The following is a 21,886-nucleotide window of genomic DNA, read 5'->3' as shown; positions in this document are numbered from 1 at the left end:
TTTGCACCTGCGGTGCTGTGGTGACGTCCGAATCGTGAATCATTTGCCCTGATTCTGTTGAATGATTCAACTGATTGCGAACTGTTTGTAGACTATTTTACTTTTCTTTTCTTTTTTTTTTGAAAATACAGTTTTGCTTAAAAATAAAACCTAATTAGGAACATTCCATGGTGATATTTTATTGACATTTTCACCCAAATCAGAAAAAAAATAGGCCTACTTCTTTATTATTGAAATGTAGAAAATAATTACATTTCTATAGGCCTACATATTTAAATCAAAAGTGTTTATGCATCATGATAGCATTTGTTGTACTGACTTTAGACTGATTTTACTGTAAAAAAAAATTATAATATTATCAATAAAGGACACTAAAAGCTAGCTTAATTTTTAATGTTTGTTTTTCTGTAGATTTTGTTGTGAAATGTGAACTGGACATGTTTTCTCAGGATTCATTCATGCACAGCGCGTGAAAATTTGAATAAAAAAAACTTAAAAAATCTTAAATCTTATGTGCAGCACAGCAACAAGTGAAGGCTTGTGTGTAACTGTGTGTGTGTGTGTGTGTGTGTGTGTGTGTGTGTGTGTGTGTGTGTGTGTGTGTGTGTGTGTGTGTGTGTGAGAGAGAGAGAGAGAGAGAGAGAGACAGCAAGACAGCCCTAAAGTGCAGTAGTGGTTTCTCTCTCTCTCTCATCAGACTTGTGGGACATATATCTAGTCCTCTATTTGGGGAAGCAGGACTGAGGGCCGGTGGAGTGTGGCAGGTTGGAATTCGCTGTGGAGGCGGGGAACCGAGAACAGTAGAAACACCTTACAGCTCAGTGCCAGAGCGTGAAAGAAGAAGCTTTCCTATGGCGTGCGATTGATCAATTCAATCTCATTGGCTTTGGTTGTGCAAGTGGCAGAGAGAGGGAGAGAGAGAGAGAGGGGAATATTAAATATGGCTGGAAAGTCTCTGCACTTGTGCGTATTCGTGATTTGCGCGATTCAAACCAACACTGGATTTAACATTGACGTGCAGTTCCCCGTCATCAAAGAAGGAAAAACCAAGGGCAGCTTATTTGGATTTTCTGTTGCATTGCACAAACAGACCGAAAAGACAAAGAAGAACTTGTAAGTACCAGATTTATGTTACATATATCGAAAGTTGCTTGTTTTATATCTTTTCTTTCTTTCTGCGCTAGTCTGAAGACTAGAAAAAGGAATGACGATCGCATATTCAACATCACAAAGCTTTAGATATTTATGCTGCTTGGATGGATTAATTCACATGAATTAATATCTAGTTTTGAGCATCCAAATAAACTAATAAAACAACCTCTCTTTCGCACCTGCAGCGCTGATGTCCGATTCGCGAATCATTTAGGCTATTGAACCGATTCTATTGAATGATTCAACTGATTAGAGAAGCGTTTGTAGCCTAGTCACTAGATTAGGCTATAAAGAATGATTCAAGAGTAAATCTAACATAACAATATTTTCTACAATCTTCTATATTCTAACTAGGCTACAAATATTATAATTCATAATAGGCTACTGGAAACTATTGGTATCAGCATGATTGTTAGGTTCTAGCTCGTCTTTAGCTAGTGCAAGCTGGTAGACTATCTTGGCCAGCAACGAACCAACTGCTAGCTGTTAATATCAGCACTGCAAACTTTAAAAGCATCAGTATTGATTGTTCAGTGTATCGGTTCATTGAAGTTTTTTATTTTTTATTACAATCCGAGTTTATCTGTTTTATATAGCCTAATTTAAGTTTTCTTGAAGTAAATATGCTATAAACACTAACAAAATAGCTAGGCTACCTACCACCAAGCTTGATACTGCCTTGGTAAAATCACAGACTATATTTTTATATAATATAAATTATATGAATATAAATATATGCATGTAAATACATATATATATACTCTATGTGTGTGCTTTTATATATATATATATATATATATATATATATACACACACTGTATACGCACACATATTATGTAAACAAAAACTTTTATTTTGGATGCGATTAATCGCGATTAATCGTTTGGCAGCACTAGTTTAATTTTAATTTAAGTACAGTTGTTCTAGCTATACTTAAACAGGACTATAAATGGCACCATTTTATAAGTAGATATCTTCAAAGATACGCAGGTTTTGTACGACAGAGCTTTGTCATGGCCTCATATCCTGTACTGGTATAACCTTGCCTGCAGAATGTTTATGCTACTGATAAACCTATTACCCTCTCGGTGGCTGCTTTCAAAAGGAAAACTCTCAGCAATGGTGCACTGCTATATATCAAAGCATGTAGCACCAGAATTCGCAGCACAAATATGGGTCAGCACATCGCTTTAGTGAGAAGAAGGGTTGAATACTGTATATCATTGTTGCTCGTGTATTTAGCTGTCAGCTATGCCTCTGTTGTGGGAAGGTAGGGAGTTCCCCCAAATTGCTCTTTGTGATTTCCTGCTAATCAAGAGCCTATCATCTAGTTTCATCTCCAGGCCCTGAAGGCACATCAGGGACCGAGGAATCTCCTTTGCGCATGTTTTAGTCGATGACGCTACTTTGAAAGTAATCACCTAAATCATTTCACCTCTCTGCTTCATCAGGCGGTTATAAATTTGCCATTTAATGCAGTGTTATTGTTAAGGACTGGATAGATGCTGTGCCCTCTGGGGAGCGTGATATTGTCCAGGCACTGAAACATGAGAGGTGCCACACGGTCACGGTGAGTGTGTCCTTCGCTCATAGGCGGATGGGGACACTGGGACAGATATGGCATTTAGGATCTGTCTCTAGGATGGCTAGATGCTTACTTTAACAATCTTAGCCACTTAAAAACACCCAGTAAGATGCTTTATATGCTGTAAAACTGTGAAAGGCCAGCTAATAAAGTCAGAATAGTGGACCTGTAAAAAATAAAATAAATAATAATAATATTAAATACAAACAGTATGTATGTATATGTACTGTCAGGGACGAATTATGACACAGCAGTGCCCTGGGCATAGGTCCCCCTTGGTTGAAATTTCTTTCCTTTTTTATTCAAAATGTTCCCATACTTTTTAACTATATAATAAAATATCAAGATTATTAAAAATAAGTAAATACATTTTGTGCCTTTAAAGATCACGTTAGTTTATCTATAATGGGCTATGGGGAAATTAGCCTAATATTAGTGTAATCTATTAACTAGCCTATGCATAAAACCCATCTTTTAACTTGTACTAAATATGGGTGTCATGTCATATAATACTTTTAATAAGAACTGACTTTGTATTTAATATAAATTTAATATTAGTTACTAATTATAACACTTGTACATAAAGAGAGCAAAGAATATTTGCATTATCAAAGAATATTAACTTCAGTCTAGACAGAGTTCAAGCACTCTCAACAACTCCCATTATAATGACTGAAACTGTTTATACTGTGAAATGAATATCTTACTTACATCGTACACACTACTGCACTTTGTTTAGGATGAGGGAACTCTCCGGAAAGCAGCATTCAGTCAGCAAGCACGCACGCGCACTGAAGAAAACACAGGCTTTTCAGCGATGACTCATCTGAATGCCTCTGATTGGCCATTGCATTCATAAACTCAACAGAATCCTTTGTGATTGGTTATTATGCGCAGCACTGTAAAAACCACTGGCAGTATTTGTTTTTAATTACCTGTTAAATTTATTTATATTATGCTGATTTTGATTTTATTATAAAGTTTCTTTAAAATTATTAAAATCAACTAAGTTACAATTAAGTTTCTAAATTCTGACTTCTTGTGTCACTATATAAAATACTTTATATGATAGATAGATAGATAGATAGATAGATTTTATTATTTGTATTTATTATTTTATTTTTCATTTTCACTACTGTGCTATAGTGAAGAGTATGAGGTTTATTCATTTACTTATTTTTGCGGTACAGTAAGTCAAATTTGGAGTAAAATGTGCTTATGGATGTAAATTAAGTTGTAATAAAAAAATTGCAATGAAAGACTGTAATATATCTAAATATGAGATTTTTAATATACATTTTTAATGTATTTTTATAATGTATTTTTAATATATATTTACATATATTTAAAACCTTTTCCTGACATCAGTATTTCATCTTTGGGGTTGATTCTTCTCAGTTGTGTGTTACTGAGGTGCTTTAGAGCTGAACTGAAGTTGGGCTGCATTTTACTGATGCATCATATGAGAGAGATCTAATCAAATCTCTCTTTACTGCTGGCTATGTTTGTCTAAGCAGGACACTGCCCAGACCCCTCTCTTCCCTCCGCATGTCCTGAGAGATGGAATGTGCTGGCTCAGACTGAAGTGTTTTCAGTGTAAAGAGAAAATACATTTCTGCTGTATGTTTTCACTGCTTTTCTGCATTTGTCCACCAAAACCAATTGTCTGCACTGTCTCACCTCAGAGAGAAGAATTAGATCTTGTTTAGTTTAGCATGAGGAGTGTGAACTTTTCAATAATGTAGAAGTGCAAGCGATTGCCCATTTACAACATGCATTAACACTGCTTTAGTGCGTACAATGAAGACGTGCAAGTTTGAAAGAAGCAAGTGAGGTGAAGGATGAACCTTTATAGTTTTTTAGGGAATAACATTCAGTTTCATTAACTAAAACTAGCACTATAAAAAAAAATTACTTGAAAAAAAAACATTAACATTACTAAATTTTCTTTAGTTTTACTTGAAGTACTAAAATAAGTAAAACAAAAAATGTAATAAAAACAATATAGACATTTAAAAAAAGCATAAAATCAAATAAAATTACAAAAACATATCATTATTAAGTTATTACTGTTAACTAAACCTAAAACCTTAAAAAAAATGTAACTTGCAAAATAACAATGAAGTCCTAACATACTAAAATAATGAAAATAAAATTAATAAAAACTATATTGACATTTAAAAAAAAACCAAATCTAATAAAATTACAAAACCACAACAAAATAATTCAAACTTGAACTAAAAAATAAGGTGAAAATATAAAAATATCTCATTAAAATTATTATTAATTTATTATCATTAAAACCAAAGAACATTATGAATAAAAAAAACATACTAAAAATTAGAAAGAAAGAAAATATGAATTAAAAAAGTAAAACAATTTGTAAAAAAACAAAAATAAAAAATTAGGCATTTAAAAAATAAAAAACAAAAGTAATAGAAACACATCAATGATACTAAATTAGCACTAGTCCCACTTCTCTGATCCTTTTGAGTTACAGAGAATTATCTTCATGTCATAATTGTGACAAACTATAACCAAACGAGAACTTAATATGAAAATGAATATCTATTTGGATGATGAGAAGTCGTTTCTAACAGGTGCTGGAGAAAAGAGCTTACAGAAATCTCAGACAAACACTTTATCTTTGGAATAAAGTGCACCAACGAATAATGCACAATAATAAGACCAAGGATATGCTTTAAGGGGTAAAAAGGGTCCAATTTAATATCAAGCCAATTTTAAGCCTGCCAGAGTGAACTCTTCATATCCCGACTTGATCCCTTTGCAGAGATGGCAGCCTTTCAGAGCACAGAACAAATATATAGTCCTCTTACAAGCTCTTTTTTTCAACAGCGAGGAGTGCCCAGTGCTGCTTTATCTTCTCTTCCTGTGTTCAGCTCTTTGATTGGTCCTTCCAGTCCTCTGACCCTGAGGAATCTTGAGAATCCCTCATCCTGCCTTGCTCAAGTGGATCTGCCATGGCTGCAGGTTGGGACAGGACCGAAAGAGAGGCAGAGGCGTTTGGGAACCTCTCAAACAGAGGAGGATTACAGCGCTATTAGAGGCCTGCGAACCAGACATGCACAGTCATTTTCTTAGTTTATTAAAAGCTGTGCCTTTGTTTTTGGATGGAGAGGAAGATCAGATCAATGGGTCTGATTCCTCTGAGTCACACATTTAATTAAATGAAAGAAAATGTGTTGCTGAGCCAGACCATACTGTATCTGTCTGCGATCTATAGCTCAAGGCCATGTTTTTTCATTTGACAGGCATGATCTTCTCTCTCAAAACAAATCCATTAATGAGAGATTAAACTCTTAAACATTCCATGAACATTTCAGCTCCCTTTTATAAAACACCACTCTTGCTCCATAAATAATTCAAATAGTCTTTTTCATTCTCCGCTCCCACAATCCTCGCTGGCATACCTCCCTCTTTCTGATCGTTTACAATGAGATCGAAAAAATTAATGATCTCTAGAGCAAATGTTTGCTTGGGCTTTCACACTCCAAGATTCATTTCATGTCACTGTATTTAAAGGAGAAAAATGCGTTTGTTTATGCGTGATTAAACAGAGAATGAGCTGTTCAGTGCATGGCATGAATCCGTGAGATTTGGCAACCCTCCAGCCTCTCGTCTTTCCTCTGTTTGATTCAGGTGTGGGTCTTTGAAAGCTCCAGCTGTGTACTGGGACGATCCCCTGTGGGATTCTGTGCTGACTTGTTGACTCGTGAGCCTGGGTCGCTGTCGAAATGTTAACATTTATCATTTAGACATTGGAGACATCAGCAGTATCTAATACTTTTCTTCTAAATTTGAGTGGTAAGTCTGTGCCAATTCTATTTTTACAAAATGGAAATGCCTTCAGGGGCCAATTTTAAAGCAGGTTTGTCTAGAAATGATCACTTGCACATCATTCCAGACCAGTAGGATATTTTTTTCTTCCTTGAAAATCACTAAACGTGATTTGAACAGTGTTTTACTGTAATATGTACAGTAGGATACTGTAAAATGTGTATACAGTATTTTACTGTAAACTGCAAAGGATTATGGGACATTATGATAATTATAATACTCTAAGCATAATAGTTTGTCTTACATTGTAACCATGACAAAATCAATTGCCAGTATTATTTAAATATCATTTATATATATTATAGTTTTTGTTAATATTTTGAAATAATTTTTAATATATTTTTAACTTTCAATTTAAATTTTAGAGTTATTTATTTATATATTTATTTTTGCTTATTTGTTGTGTTATGTCATTTTAATTAAGTGTTTTTATTTCAGTTTTAATTCGGTTTTAATTTAATTCTTAAATATTCATATAAAAACATGAAATGTTGCCTTGGAAATTAGCTGAAATAAAACACATTTTTAAAATGTATTTTTTTACACTATTTATTTATTTCAATAGTGAAATCATTTATTGTTTAATAAAGATACAGAAGAGCAATATCACAAGCCTTATGAGCAGCAAAACTAGATTTATGAATTTTCTGATTCAGGAGTTGTGTTTGTCCATTAATCATTTGTCAGCTTGTTCCTATATTGTTGCTAGGGTGCTCAGGACTGTGTTAGGATGTTGCTGGTTTTGTATTAGTAATTATCCTAACAGCGTTAATGGCTCCTAACATTTGGGGCTGAAGTCTGTTTTGCACATCATCTTAAGCTGAGCTGTAAAATATCTGGCCAACAAAAGACCCCTGTCGGGAACATCATGAAGTCTTCACAGGGAACTGGCTTTAATATCTCATCCTGAGCAGATTATATCAGATGAGAAGGAGTGAAGGTGTCTCAAGCTAAGTGATAATGGTCACCTAGGGAGCTGGATATGTCTGGTTCCTTGCTCATCATTACTCAGTGCTCTCAGGAAATGTAATACAAAAGGCCCACCTTTCAACACGTAGAGGAGAATACAAATTAAATGACCTCAGAGTCCCCCTGAGAGCAAACACTGCTCAAAACACAAATGCATCATCAACCATGGGACTATTTTTTTCAACATTTGATTAGAATGAATTGATTTGAGGACTTTAATGGTTTATTAAGATGTTAGCAGCCATGTACTTTCCACAAAGGAGCTTGCTTTTTAACAAAACTGTTGATTTACTTTAAACTTTCTGCTTAGGAATGGTTCTAAACCTCTGAATTTCTGGCAAAACGTTGGCCAATAAGGTCCATTGTTAGTCGTTTAGTGAACATTTCGCACAGAATTCACTTTCAAACAAAGCAGCTTTCTGTCCGTCAACATGGCGAATCCACAAGAAAATGCTAAATCTGAGTGGGGAAGTCTTTCACCCTCGCACTAAATTCTAAAATTTAGTTCTAAATTCTAAATTCTAGCTGTATTTTGATCCTCCTTGCGTATCTTAAGGAAAGAGGTCTCAGTGAAGTCAAGCACACACTTTGGTTTCACATGATGACTGGTCTGCTACAGGAAGTCTCCCCAAGCACTGTAACGTCTATATTTCTATGTACATATGTGCAAATCAACACAAAGGCGACCTTGTTATCTGCAATTTGTTGTGTTGAGAGCTCACCAGCATGGCAGCAGAAAGATAGTGTTTTAAAGGCTCCGATATACTTGATACTGAACTGATATGACGTCATTTCGAACAAAATCAGGCCAAAACGAAGTTCGTTTTGAGTTCATTTAGGCAGTTCGAAACGGCTCACCAAAGCGAACTTTCTGGGAGAGTTCGTTTGACTCCTAAACACCTTTGAGTTTCTATTGGTCCGTGGTGGTTACGCAATGAGTGGGTGTGTTCTGAAACTCCACCTTCTTTGACGCGCAATTTTTTTTTTCTCAGTTCGTTCCTCATTCTAAATGTGCGTATAGGACTGAGGTCTTTAGTTGGCTTTTTCAGCATTTTCTTCTGAACACTACCATCTCTACCAATAAGAGAGTAATGATGCATCCAGAACGAATTAGCTGAACAAGTTTCAGGTCAGCAGCTATTTTAGTCTCCTACAGAGGAAGCGAGAGGTGCTGGATGTGCTTTCTGTGCCCCTCAGCATGAGTTTCTGATCTGTATGGATTAGAGAACTGTTTTCATGGTGATCAGGTCACTGTGGTCGGTCACAGTCTCGTACAGCCAGACTTCTGCATAGAGTCTGGTCAACATTGAATCCTATTCTGGCCAAAAAATGACCTGAGACTGATCACTTTTCTGCATGCATGCATTTATTTATTTATTTATGAAGTAGGAAATAGTTGATAACAATAATGATCTAACTAATGACTTTTATTAGGGCTGCATAAATAATTGCATTTTAATAGCATTTTGCATTTCTAATAAGCCTTAGCATCTGCAGTATTTTCCCACCAGTCAACAATTTTCCCCCCAAAAAAACAACTGCATATTTTCCAGGTTACAGGACCTTTTGAGTCGCAAATACTAAGAAATGTGAATTATTTGAAACTCACATTAAACCAAAAGAATTTAGCCAAATATTGTCCCAACTAGTCAAAGTTTTATCTGAAATATTGCCAAAAATTAAGGATTTGTGACTTACCAGCATGCATTTCATTATTGAGAGCTCATCATTTAGCATTTGTTTGTGATTGTCATAATTATTTTGCGTCAATGATTGTGGTGTCTAAAACTACTGTGCTTTTAGATAGCATAGTTTTTTCACATATTAAAACTAAATATAATGGCTACCAGGATTAATGACTTTGTCTGTGCAACTACGTAATATTATGACACTGATAAAAGAAAGCTAAGAGTTGAATCTGTGGTTTCCTCGATTAATGCAAGAATTATTAATGAATCAATTTACAAAACATAGCAATTATTACAGAATTCTAAATGGCTATTTGGGACCGTTTATAACCATCGTGAGTCAATTAATATAATGTTATAACAGCTGATACAGTGTTAAAAGTGATATTTGTTGATCTCATCTTTCTAATGCGTAGAGTTCAGATGCGGTTGTTTTGGGAGGTTTTCTTCAGGATGTTACATTCTCTGTTGGAGCTGTGTATATTTTAGCCCATGATCATCTCTTTATGGTTGCTGTTGATATTCTGTAATGATCTCATTGATCTCTCGTCAATAGAAATGTGCCTTGTTTTAAAGTTTGAAGAAAGGTTTGAGGAAAGTTTAGCTGAATTTGCAAAAACTGTAAAGCTGATAAAACTACTACGTCATAATAAGATGAAGGATTATACTGTGTTTAACAAAAGAGTTTAGCTACTTGTAGAAATGTTGTTCTCAGGCTAGAGATGATGGGGGGGGGGTGATATAATCTTCTATTATGAAAATGTTATGGAAATCATGGAAATATCTGACATTTTGACACCAATTCTATTTCTTTGACTGGGGAAACCGGTACTTTGCTTTGTGGTAGGCCTACTATTTTTTTTTTTCTGAATGTATGAACAGTTGAATGGCAGTAATGTTGATAGATGCTTCATAATCAGGTTGGGACTCTTCTGCTCAGAATAGTAATTTTGCAATTTACAAAAAGCTAAATAGATTAAAGACTTTGTTCCTGGCTTGTGTTGTCAAATTCAATACGCCTTCTGAGCGGCTGTATTACCCTGTTTACAGTATTTGAATTGAAATGATTATCTGGTCAGCAGGGAACTTCACTGAATAATCCAATCACCAATAATCTAATCCATTGAACAATCTATTTATAGAAAAGAAATGACATCAGCGAGGAGTAGACAAGAAGCGCTGGCGTGACGGTGCTTTTTAATCTTCTTGCCATGCCAGTGAATCTGTCTTAAATCAGTTTTTTAAAACAATTCTCTTAAATATGTGAAATGTAAAAGCAAATATACAAAAATATAAAATGCTGCAAATACATAAACAATTAAAGGTAAAAAAAATAATAAAATCAAGCCACATTAATGTTGCAACAAAAATATTGCATTTAACAAAAGGAAAAAAATTATTAGACTCTTTTATATTATAGTAAAAATAGCCATAATTTTCACAAATTCAGATTTCTTTCTGTTTGAGTTTGACATGTTCTGATATACGTTGTGTGAATAGCCTGATATCAGCTCAATCATGTCTCCATATGGGTGTAAAGATCCCAGTCGTCTGTCCTCCATTCTATACAGGTTAAAGTAAGCTGCACTGTTGTGCAATCAGTGATTTTGAATCATGCGGGTTGTTTGGGTGTTCAGCCTCAAACAAAATGTCTAAGAATCTGCTCTGATTAGTTTAGAACCTAAAAGTTGTCACTTTGTCACAGCATTACCCAAAATTCCCAAATGCGTTTTTAAATTAACAGCACATGTGACAATATGTATTCAAAAATCTGTATGTTTAACCTATTTCAAAAAAACCAACATTGTCCTACAAAGCAAACATTTTAACATCGGGTCTGTAAGTCACACTATATTGTGAAGCTGAAGCTTGTCAAAGTGTTGCCAGTTCTTAATGTCAGTCTCACAGTTCACTAAACAGCTCTGCTCTCAGACCTGCCCTAATTCCTCACAGCATTACTGGGACAAAACGAGGTCATGTTCTTTGTTTCATTTTACCACAGACTGCTGTGGTTGATGGCCAAAGTTACAGGAGTTTCTATTGAAGTTACATGTTGCATAATTACTTTATAGGGACAGTTCACCCAAAATTGGCAGTCTGTCAACATGTACTGTTGTGTTAAACCTGTACAATGTACTTTGTTCTGGTGAAAACACAAAAGAAAATATTCTGCAAAATTGATCTTCTTTTGTCTATAAAATGAAAATCAATATGGCTCAGTTTATTTAAACCCCAGAAAATAAAGTACAGGCTTGGAATGACATGTTCAAGTGCTTTGTTGTCGGAAAGAAGACAGCAGGTTAATCCTTTCATATTTCTTGGGGAAATCTTATTTAAGCTAAAATATAGTCAAGATTAAAATACAGAATCCAATTTTTTTTACCAATTTTTTGAACATTACCTGCAACATTATATTCATAATGTGGCAGCAACATTATTTGTGCTAAAACATTCGTGGTGGCTAAGAATGGTCAAAATATAAAATAGAATCAGGTATGAAGTGTATAATAAGGGATTTTATGCTTTGGTTGCACCCAGATTCTCTACTTTTGTTAATACAGGAGGATTTTTAAGCTGTGTTTCAGTAGAGTAGAAGTGTTGAGGAAACCTGTGAGAAAACAGTCATTATTACTACAGTTTTGTTTGGTATCACTAGTGACGCAGAAATGATCCAATTTACCTTTTTGTGTCTCATTGCTGTCCAAGAGAACCAATTGACATCTTAAATGTATATAATATGTGCTTTTTTTCTGTATGGGAACAGTCATCTCACTGTTCACTTTTCTCTCACACACACATAGCTGTGATGCCCATATCTGTGATCGTCTCCTGCTCTGGGAGTGTCTGTGGAATCTCAGATAAAACTGGTAGTGTGTGATCCTCCTCAGAGCCAAGGCCTCGCTCTTTCATTAAATCAGACTCTTACTCCTGTAAACCCAAACTATGCTTCTTACTGTTACTGCGGTACCAACGTACAGTTTTGGTCTGATGTGTGTCCAAGGTACCTCAAAGATATATGCCATAATTAAAAAAAAACTTTTTGATTAGTGATATTGCCTATTATTGAAATATTTCATGCTCATAGTTAGATTTTTTTATTTATTTTTTGTTCTTTTAACTTAACTCACATAACACATTTTCAGTATTAAATAATATAAAAATATATATTTCACCAAACAAATGAGGATTCTGTCATCATTTACTCACTTTCATGTCATTCAAAACTTGTTGAACCTACTTTCTTCTTTGAACCACAAAAGTGTCTTATTGTTTTCCAATGTAGTCCAATGTAGTTTGGACAAAATAATAGGCCTATCTTTCATGTTCATACAGTCTTAAGTCATACAGGTTTGTGTCGATTTGAAGGTAAGTTAGAAAATTTAATTTTTTGGTGAGCTATCCCTTTAAGATATGTAAAGAATAATGTAACAGGAGCTTATCAGTTCGTCCATTGTCTCTTTGTTTTGGCTACTCTATAATGTCTGAATTGAATGTGTGACGTGTCATAGCGCCACACGTTACCATGTTTTTAGTTAAGTATCAGGTGACTTACATGGTTCAGTATGCCTTCTTGATTTGCCATGTGACTGTGATCATGTGACTTATATCATCCAATATGGTTGATTTAGCATTGTAATCAGGAATGAGAAAGGTCATCTGTGACTGAAATGCACACTTACTGCATATTGTACCTTAATTGTGCATATTTTCTTACAACAGTAATGTGTAGGTTTTTAATATTTTTGTATATTTGTGTTTTTGTGAACTACAACCATAATCAGTTTTTGGCCTTTTAATATAGGCACATTTATTAACTATTTACAATGTTACTGTCTGCATATGAAGCCCAGGCTCAGTGGAAAAGCATGCCTGTTGCAACATTTCTGCAATATGTTGTTATGTTGCCTTTTTTATTAGATGTATTGGAAGCAGGCAAATTTTTATATGGCATTGTTTTATGTATTTGTTGATTGTTATATATCTGGGTGGCACTAAAAAAGTTAATGTTCTACTGCGTTTAAAAAAAGTACCTAAACTAAACCCTATACTACACCTAACCATTGTGACATGTGTTTCTCCAGACTCGAACCCAAGTTCAGTGTACCAGGTGTGTTACCGAGCAAGTTTACTATGTTACAAAAGGCAAAAATACAGAGCTGGTTGTGTGATGCAAATGTAAAAAAAAAGGTATAAAATAGTATTGTCTGAAAAGTAGTCTTTATTGATCGATAATCTGCCCCATGTTCAAATAAATAACATTTTTGTTGCTTTACTACCAATATTGTCAATTTCGACTGGTAAGTGCAGTGAACTGTGTAAATTTGGGGAGTTTTGCCAAAATGTAGTATCCAGCATTTCTGCCGTTGTTTTAGTTCTTTCTGTAAGTGCTTCTCCCACTCCTCTGTGGTTTGCTCAGTGTAAACACTAATGTAAGCAGCAGGGAATCGGTGCTAGTATGAGACAGGTACTCTAAGTTCGGGGAGTCATTCCTTCAAAAACCACTGACAAATATCAGTCATGACTGATTGCAGGTTTGGTTCAGCACTCTCACCTGTGAAAAATTCCTGTAATGCCATTTTACTGTGGGGGTCTTGTCTGAACATGAGTAAACTACACTTCTTTAAGACCCGCAGCCCATTATGGGGGCTGTATTCACTATATGAGTGATACTCAGAATGGAATGTCTTCCACTAATCTCCACTAGAAGATCACGCAACACTACTACTGCTCTTCTAACAACATTTTTTAGCAAAGAACAATCTGACAGCAGATGTTGCACCTCTGATAGTCTAAGAAAAGCTTTGTTCTCTGCTATCAGTGAGGAATGGGCTCCAGTTCAACAACAATGCAAGTCCAAACTATTCTTGCTAAGATCAGCGCACTGACATCTGGTGATGAAGCATGTCCCCGGGGCTCAGAAATAGCTCCCGTCTTTCATGACATCATTCACCCTCTCAGAGGAGAAGCTGAATATCTTAGCTCCAAGGGCCAATACGCTGTGGTTGGCAGCACTGAAGAAGAAGATTAATATGGGAAAAAAGTAGGGAAAATTTACTGTTTAAAAATTCAGTTTTTCTTGTTGATAAGTTTTACACATAATGAGAAAAAAATAATGTTTCAATAAAAGTTTTTAAATAGGTTTTTAAACTTAAGGCTAAATGATAATTTTACATTTATCATGGGGAAGTTCACACCTCAATAATAAAGACACTGAGGAACAATGGTTTTTGCATATAATAAACAGAACACTTTCATCCATTAATGTGAATGTGAATATATTGTTATCGCTTAAATCATCTTAATAATTATCGTTTTTGCTGTGAATGGATTTAGTATATAGTAATTGTGTAAAATGTAGTAGCACGTACGTTTTCTTTGTTTCTTTCCATTTTTTTTTTGTCTGTTTACTTTTTATTTAGGTATAGGTTTTGACCATTTTGATACACAAGCACTTGGTTTGACTCTTTGATACTTTAAATTCATTTATCAGTAGGTAACATTTGAGATATAGGCCTAGAAATCCGCATTTAAAAGTTGTATACAAACATTTAAAGGGAGTTTTTATTTTTTATGATGGAATTATTTATTTATGATTAAAGTTTAATACTGAATTTTGAAAAACTTTCAAGGGTGTCCCAGTTGCTAGACTAATTTTCATTAAAAAAAAATGCATCCTGAGATCAGTTTCATGAACGTTTTCAGTAAGTTCCTCTTTTTTTCTGTTCTAGTTCAAGTACGTTTTCACTGTTTAGTATGTATGCTTTCCACTTACTTGCTACCTAAACAACCTTATAAAAATCTCCCTTCTGTGCCCGTGAAGGCCAAAGCAGCGCACAACTCTGAATCCCTGGGTCATGTGACCAAACCTTAAATACCATTAATAAATCTTACATTCAGTTGCATATAAATTTGTCATTTGTTTTTTTCTACACATGTGTGGGTCCAAAAAGATGTGCAGTTCTATTGTATTATTAAATCAAATACCATGGTGGCAGGTGCTTGGTTACAGGAGGTCTCTGCCACTTTATTGAATCGCTTTACCCTCTTACTTATTCTCATGTATAATAAAACGTGCCAGAGGCGAGGAGAGAAAATAAAAGGAGAAACTACACCTTTCCTTTCAGGTTTGGGCTTGTTTTCTTTCTCTAATCCTCTTTTCCTTCATTCTTTTTCTATACTAAGACCATACCCTTACAGATTTACTCTCAGCGTTAATTTTTTATGCATGGTGCTTTGAGTGCTGGATTTTATCAATAGTGTCCTCATTGAGATCCAAATCAGGAACAAAATGAAACATTTTATTAAAATGTAAGACTTTTAAGATCAGTGGTTGTACAGACTACTTTCTTTCCACTTGCGATTTGGCACTCTAGGTTCCAACATTTAGTTTATTCTGCAACCGAATGAAATGAGAAAAGTTGATTAGCAATTGTGAGAACATGCTGACCACTTTTACATGCATATCATTTAGAGTTAAGGCCCATGTTTTGGTAAAAAGTCACATTGAAAGGAAAGCAACAGATATTTTCTTGAAATGAAAAAAAAAGAACAAATGTGGTCCTATTGGTTGTTGAGTGGAAGCAGGTTAACACACGCGTGTGGTTTAAACAGAGTAAATAACTGGATGAGTCCTGGTCAAGTTCTGTTTAAATGAATCATGCACTGGTGAATTTTTTACAATATAATATGCATTTAGAAAACAGATGAATAATATCTGTTTTTAAAATCGATTTTATTGAGTGTTTGCTGTTCTTCTGTAGGCTCTTAGTCGGAGCGCCCCAAGAAAAAGCCCAGCCCCAACTCAGCAAACTCAACATTAATGAAACCGGAGCCGTGTATTACTGTCCCATAACCATTGACCAGCATGACTGCGGGAGGATGGACCTCATCAGTCCACGTATGTATTCATATGACTCATCAGAAATCTGCTTAAAGCAGGAAAAATCATTTAAAAAAATAAATAAATTCTCTGAAACTTAGACAAATCTTTTGTAATATTCTATATGTATTTAATTAAATGTGTCCTTGCTAAATAAAAGTAATAATTTCTAAAGTATTAATTTAATGATTTTTTAAATTTGAAGTTTGAACTGGAATGTAGATTTGACTTACGATGTCATTTTAGCGTCAGAAGCTGAATGTCATTGACAGTGTTGCTGTAGATCAAAGGACTTAAGCAAATTCAGTTCACAGATTAGATTGTGTCTCACATCCACATATCAGCGCTCAGACAGTCCTATCTATTTCCCAAAATGAACTGCTCCTGTTTTAGACATAAGTGCAAGTTAAAACAAGCCTCAACACAGCAACCATAAAATCCACCAGTCTGAGTGCGGTCTCACTCCATGTGATTCAAGAGACCTTCATCTTCACATTTCCAGCCTCCTCTGTCAGGTCGGCTTGACTGGCTCATGTTGCAGGCAGGTATTTGCTTCAGAATTAAAACGATACGCTCAGCACAGGAAGAGTCTGAGTCTGTGGAACATAACAGTTACTTTGAGCAGACACAGAGCATGTCTGTTCTGGTTTACAGCAGGTTAATAACACTTTAAAAGTATGGACATTTCTTAACTTAGAACTTGTTAGCTTTTTAGCTTTAGTACTTGGTGTGGTGGATAAGTATACAAAAAAACAACAACAACATTAAAATACTTTATTAATCATACAGCAGCACTCTGGCATCCACAAACGTGTCAAAATTTTGTTTCAGCAAGAGCACTCAGAATATGATATCTTTTGAATTCATGGGAAATGTAGACTTCTAGCATTTCAATTTTCGCAGTGTCGCAGTCTTTAAGTGTTGAAGTGTTTAATAGTATTGCACTCTTACTATTTACAAATATAATATTAATAAAATAAAGGGTCGATAAAGTGTGCTAAAAGATAATGCACTTTCATGACAGTATTTCCAAAAACACTTTTTTACTTCAAAGTGCATTTGAAAGAAGTACATTTATTTTGGTGTGCTGACTAACATAATCAACCACAATGTACTTCATTTTAATTTGAACTGTAGTGTGTTATTTGATATTACATTTAAAATTAAATGCACTAAACTTCCTTTCAGATGTATAATTGCAAATATTGAAATATGAAATGCCCAATTCAAACACAGAAGTCAACATTTGAAGTGGATCAAAACCTTTCATCAGAGTTGTCCTAAACCTAAAACAAAAATGCATTCTTGTCTTAGGACAACTTTGATGAATGCTTCTGATACACATCAAATCCTGACTACTATAGTATTATAGTGCAAAGTATTTTTTTATTTTACCATAAATGCTTGTCAATACATTCAGCATAACCATATCTGAAAGACAACAGAAGTAATTATGAAATTACATGATGCACTTTAATTCTACATAAGTGGGTCAAAAAAAGCACTTTTAAGTTCAACCAATTGTATTTAATACAAATTTAAACCATAATACATTTTTATTGCATTGTAAATAACATGCAGCTAACTGTCCGAAAATATTCCCTTCATTTGAAGTATATTAATTCCATTATAAATACTCTTTTAAAAGCATGCTTATGTTATAACTTCTGTTCGAGAATCCCTCTCAAGCTACTACCTCATCAATCAGATTTGGAGATAGAGAAGTGCTCTTTTTGGGCAGACTGAGGTGTAAAGTGCTGTCTAATGGAGTGTGTTTCTCCTCCAGCGCAGTCAACAGAGATGGTGGAGGGCATGTGGCTGGGAGTGACCGTGGCCAGTCAGAGGAATGGAGGACATGTTCTGGTAAAATCAGATGCATCTTTGGTTCATTTATATATGTATATTGAACTCAAAGCTGTTCAGGAGTAGAGTGCATTACCTTAGTGGGCCACCTGATGTCGGTCACTACGAGTCATGTCGAACGACATATGGAGTCTCACTTGGGAGGCAAATCATCTCTGAGTTTAAGAGAAAACGCCAATGAAAATTGGCTATTGGATTTAACATACCGGAGCCACTCCCCGTGCTAACGGGTATAAATAGGGTGACAGGTGCATCCACTCATTAGATTTTTGCTTCAGAGCCGAGTGGTTGTATGAAAGCTGTTATACTCCACAAAGCCACTCATCTGCTGTGTCGGGAAGCTGTTCTGGTTGGCGGTACGGCGCAAACAGCGGTGTCTCTTTCAGCGATTCCCCAGGGCGCTTCCACTAAGAGAGCAGATTTCCTAAAAGAGTCTTCCTGTGAAGTCCTCTAGGAAGACGACTAAGCGGCCCTGACACGGGCAACTCGGAGATGTGGGAGACTGCTCTTCAGTAGCTGGCAGAGACAGCGCCACTCCTTCCCCCGGAGGAGGGCCGGGTGGAGAATCCACAGTTTTTGTTTCTTCTGTTCCGCCACTGGTCCAATGGCCGGTGGCACCCACTTTTTCATAAAAGAGCAATTTCCCTTTCCTCCTAGTTGCAAGGCTCGCGGGTTGACGATGAGCGATGCACTGCATCCTCATTCTCACCCACGATGCCCACTTTCGCCAGCGGTCAAGAGGTCGCGGCTTGGAGATGCAACGCCTCTCCACGCGTCTCTGGCCAGTTCCTCTGGCACAACTCCCGACACAACTCCCCATCGCTGCACCACTGCGGGTATGTCGACTGTCCCTTTGGTGCCACCTGTACGGAGGTTGGGAGCGTGGCTTGCGCTGCCCAACACCTCACACTGGCTCATTCGGACAGTCCTACTCGGTTAAGCAATTCAGTTCGCCCGGCAACCTGCAAGTTCAATGGCATGCTCGAGACTTCGGTGGCAGTCCGGTAGGCCTCTGTCTTGCTCGAGGAGATTGCTGTTCTGCTGGCGAAGGATGCAATCGAGCCGGTCCCTCTAGCCGAGATGAGGACAGGGTTTTACAGCCCTTAATTCATTGTACCCAAGAAAAGTGGTGGCCTTCGGCCTATCCTGGATCTGCGAGTCTTGAATCGGGCCCTGCACAAGCTCCCGTTCAAGATGCTGATGCAGAAAAGCATTATCAAATGCATTCAGCCCCAGGACTGGTTTGCAGCAATCGACCTGGAAGACGTGTACTTTCATGCCTCGATCCTCCCTCGCCACAGACCGTTTCTGTGGTTTGCATTCGAGGGTTAGGCACAGCAGTACAAGGTCCTCCCCTTTGGGCTCTCCCTGTCCCCCCGTGTCTTCACGAAGGTCGCGGAGGGCGCCCTTGCCCCACTCTAGGAAGTGGGCATCAGGATCCTCAACTATCTCGACTGGCTCATTATGGCCCGGTCCCGAGAGCAGTTGTGCGATCACAGGGACTTGGTGCTCCGGAACCTCAGTCAGTTGGGGCTTCAGGTCAACCGAGAGAAGAGCAAGCTATCCCCTGTGCAGAGAATATCTCATTTTGGTATGGAGTTAGACTCGGTGAGTATGATGGCACGGCTCACCAGCGAGCATGCCCAGTCAGTGCTGAACTGCCTGAGTTACCTGAGATGCAGGACAGTGGTACCACTGAAACACTTTCAGAGGCTCCTGGGGAGTTGCTCCATATGAGACCACTTCAGCACTGGTTGCACTCCCGAGTCCCGAAATGAGCATGGCGCCGCGGTACACATCGTGTCACCATCACACCGATGTGTCGCCGCCAATTCAGGCTCTGGTCGGACCTTGCCTTTCTACGGGCTGGCGTGCCCTTAAAACAAGTGTCCCGGCATGTTGTCACAACAGATGCCTCCAACACGGGCTGGGGCGCAACATGCAACGGGCAGGCAGCTTCAGGATCCTGGACAGGACCTTGACTGCTTTGGCACATCAACTGTCTGGAGTTGCTGGTAGTGCATCTAGCCTTATGGCGGTTTCGGCCGCTGTTACTAGACAGGCACGTGTTGGTCCGCACGGACAACACTGTGGCTGTTTCCTACATCAACCGACAGGGCGGTCTACGATCAGGTCACATGTCCCAACTCGTCCGCCATCTCCTCCTCTGGAGTCAGACACGGCTCAAGTCGCTGCACGCTATCCACATCCCGGGGGAGCTCAATCGTGCAGCCGGCGCGCTCACACAACAGCTCTCCTTTCCCGGGGAATGGCGACACCATCCCCAGATGCTCCAGCTGATCTGAAGTCGATTCGGGGAAGCCCAGATAGACCTGTTCACTTTCCACGAGTCCTCCCAGTGCCAGCTGTACAATTCCCTATCCCAGGCCCCACTGGGCACGCATGCACTGGCACACAGCTGGCCTCGGGCTCTACGCAAGTATGCGTTTCCCCCAGTGAGCCTGCTCACACAGATGCTGTGCAAGGCCAGGGAGGACGAGGAACAGGTCATGTTGGTTGCGCCCTCTTACTGGCCCACCCGGACCTGGTTTTCGGAACTCATGGTCCTCGTGACAACCCCTCCCCGGTGCATCCCCCTGAGGAGGGACCTCCTCTCTCAGGGGCTTGGCACCATTTGGCACCCGCGTCCAGATCTTTGGTACCTCCACGTGTGGCTTCTGGACGGGACGCGGCAGACCTAAGTGATCTGCCACCAGTAGTGGTAGACACTTTCACTCAGGCTAGAGTGGAGTCTGTTCACAAATTGGTGTTCTTCTCACTGAGAAGACCCCCGGAGATGCCCGGTCAGAGTCGTGCTTTCTTTCCTGCAAGAAAGGTTGGAGCATGGGCTGTCACCCTCCACTCTGAAAGTGTATGTGGCTGCCATTGCAGCCCATCACGATGAAGTGGACGGCCGGTCCCTGGGGAGGCATGACCTGATCGTTAGGTTCCTGAGGACCTCTCTATTGTCCTGGCATGACTTCAGCGGGGTCCCTTTGAGCCGCTGGATTCAGTCGAGCTTAAGTTCCTGTCTCTCAAGACAGCGCTCCTGGTCACGCTTACTTCCATAGGAGGGTCGGGACCTCCAAGCATTTTCGGTAAGTGAAGAGTGCCTTGTGTTCGGGCTGGCTTACTCTCACGTTGACCTGAGACACATGCCCAAGGTTCCCACCACTCCCTTCTGAGACCAGGTGGTGAACCTGCAAGCGCTGCCCCTGGAGGAGGCAGATCCAGCTTTGGTGTTGCTGTGTCCCGTAAGAGCACTTCGCATATACGTAGACAGCACCCAGAGCTTCAGAAGCTCTAAGCAGCTCCTGGTCTGCTTTGGAGGTCAGCAGAAGGGAAAGACCATCTCCAAGAAGAGGTTGGCCCACTGGATAGTGGATGCCATCGCCTTGGCGTACCATTTCCAAGGCGAGCCATGCCCCCTGGGGGTAAGGGCCCACTCCACACGGAGTGTGGCCTCCTCCTTTGCACTGGCGCACAGTGTCTCTCTGGCAGTCATTTGTCAAGCTGTGGGCTGGGTGACACCTAACACCTTCGCGAGGTTCTACAACCTTTGTGTAGAGCCAGGTTCTTCACGTGTTTTGGGTAACAGGTAATTGGCGGGAAGGGCTGGCTGGGTGTCATGCTTGCTGCGCCATTCCCCCTAACATGGGGATGCGAGCGCCTTTCTTCTCCCAGTAGCGTTCCCCAGTTGGCGTACCCTGGTCGAGCATCCTCCAGCAACCTCGGTGGTCAGACTTGGCGGAGCACTCTGTCGCCAGGCCCAGTACTGGTGTTAGCATGCCCGGAGCTCCGGTCAGCCCCTGTACTGGGCTAGGTGTCCATATGGCTTGATTCCCTATGGGTAATCCCGTTTGTGTATTCTTCCACGGTATGGTTTCCCTC

The 21,886-nt window shown here is 38.5% G+C and overlaps 1 protein-coding gene across 1 annotated transcript in view; it reads left to right on the top strand.

Annotated features, from left to right (window-relative positions):
• The first annotated feature begins 730 nt into the window (after positions 1–730).
• The window catches only part of LOC132121997 (integrin alpha-3-like), a 42,488-nt gene continuing 21,332 nt past the window's right edge, over positions 731–21,886 (top strand). Inside the window, exons 1-3 of the mRNA XM_059531787.1 lie at positions 731–1,113; positions 16,014–16,150; positions 17,919–17,995. Coding sequence (XP_059387770.1) covers positions 941–1,113; positions 16,014–16,150; positions 17,919–17,995 — 387 coding nt within the window. The 5' untranslated portion in view covers positions 731–940. The remainder of the gene's footprint in view (positions 1,114–16,013; positions 16,151–17,918; positions 17,996–21,886) is intronic.

Source organism: Carassius carassius, chromosome 40 (genome assembly GCF_963082965.1).
Source record: "Carassius carassius chromosome 40, fCarCar2.1, whole genome shotgun sequence".
Classification (NCBI taxonomy): domain Eukaryota; kingdom Metazoa; phylum Chordata; class Actinopteri; order Cypriniformes; family Cyprinidae; genus Carassius; species Carassius carassius.
Note: the sequence above shows the minus strand (reverse complement) of the source record. Positions and strands in the feature narration are given on the sequence as shown.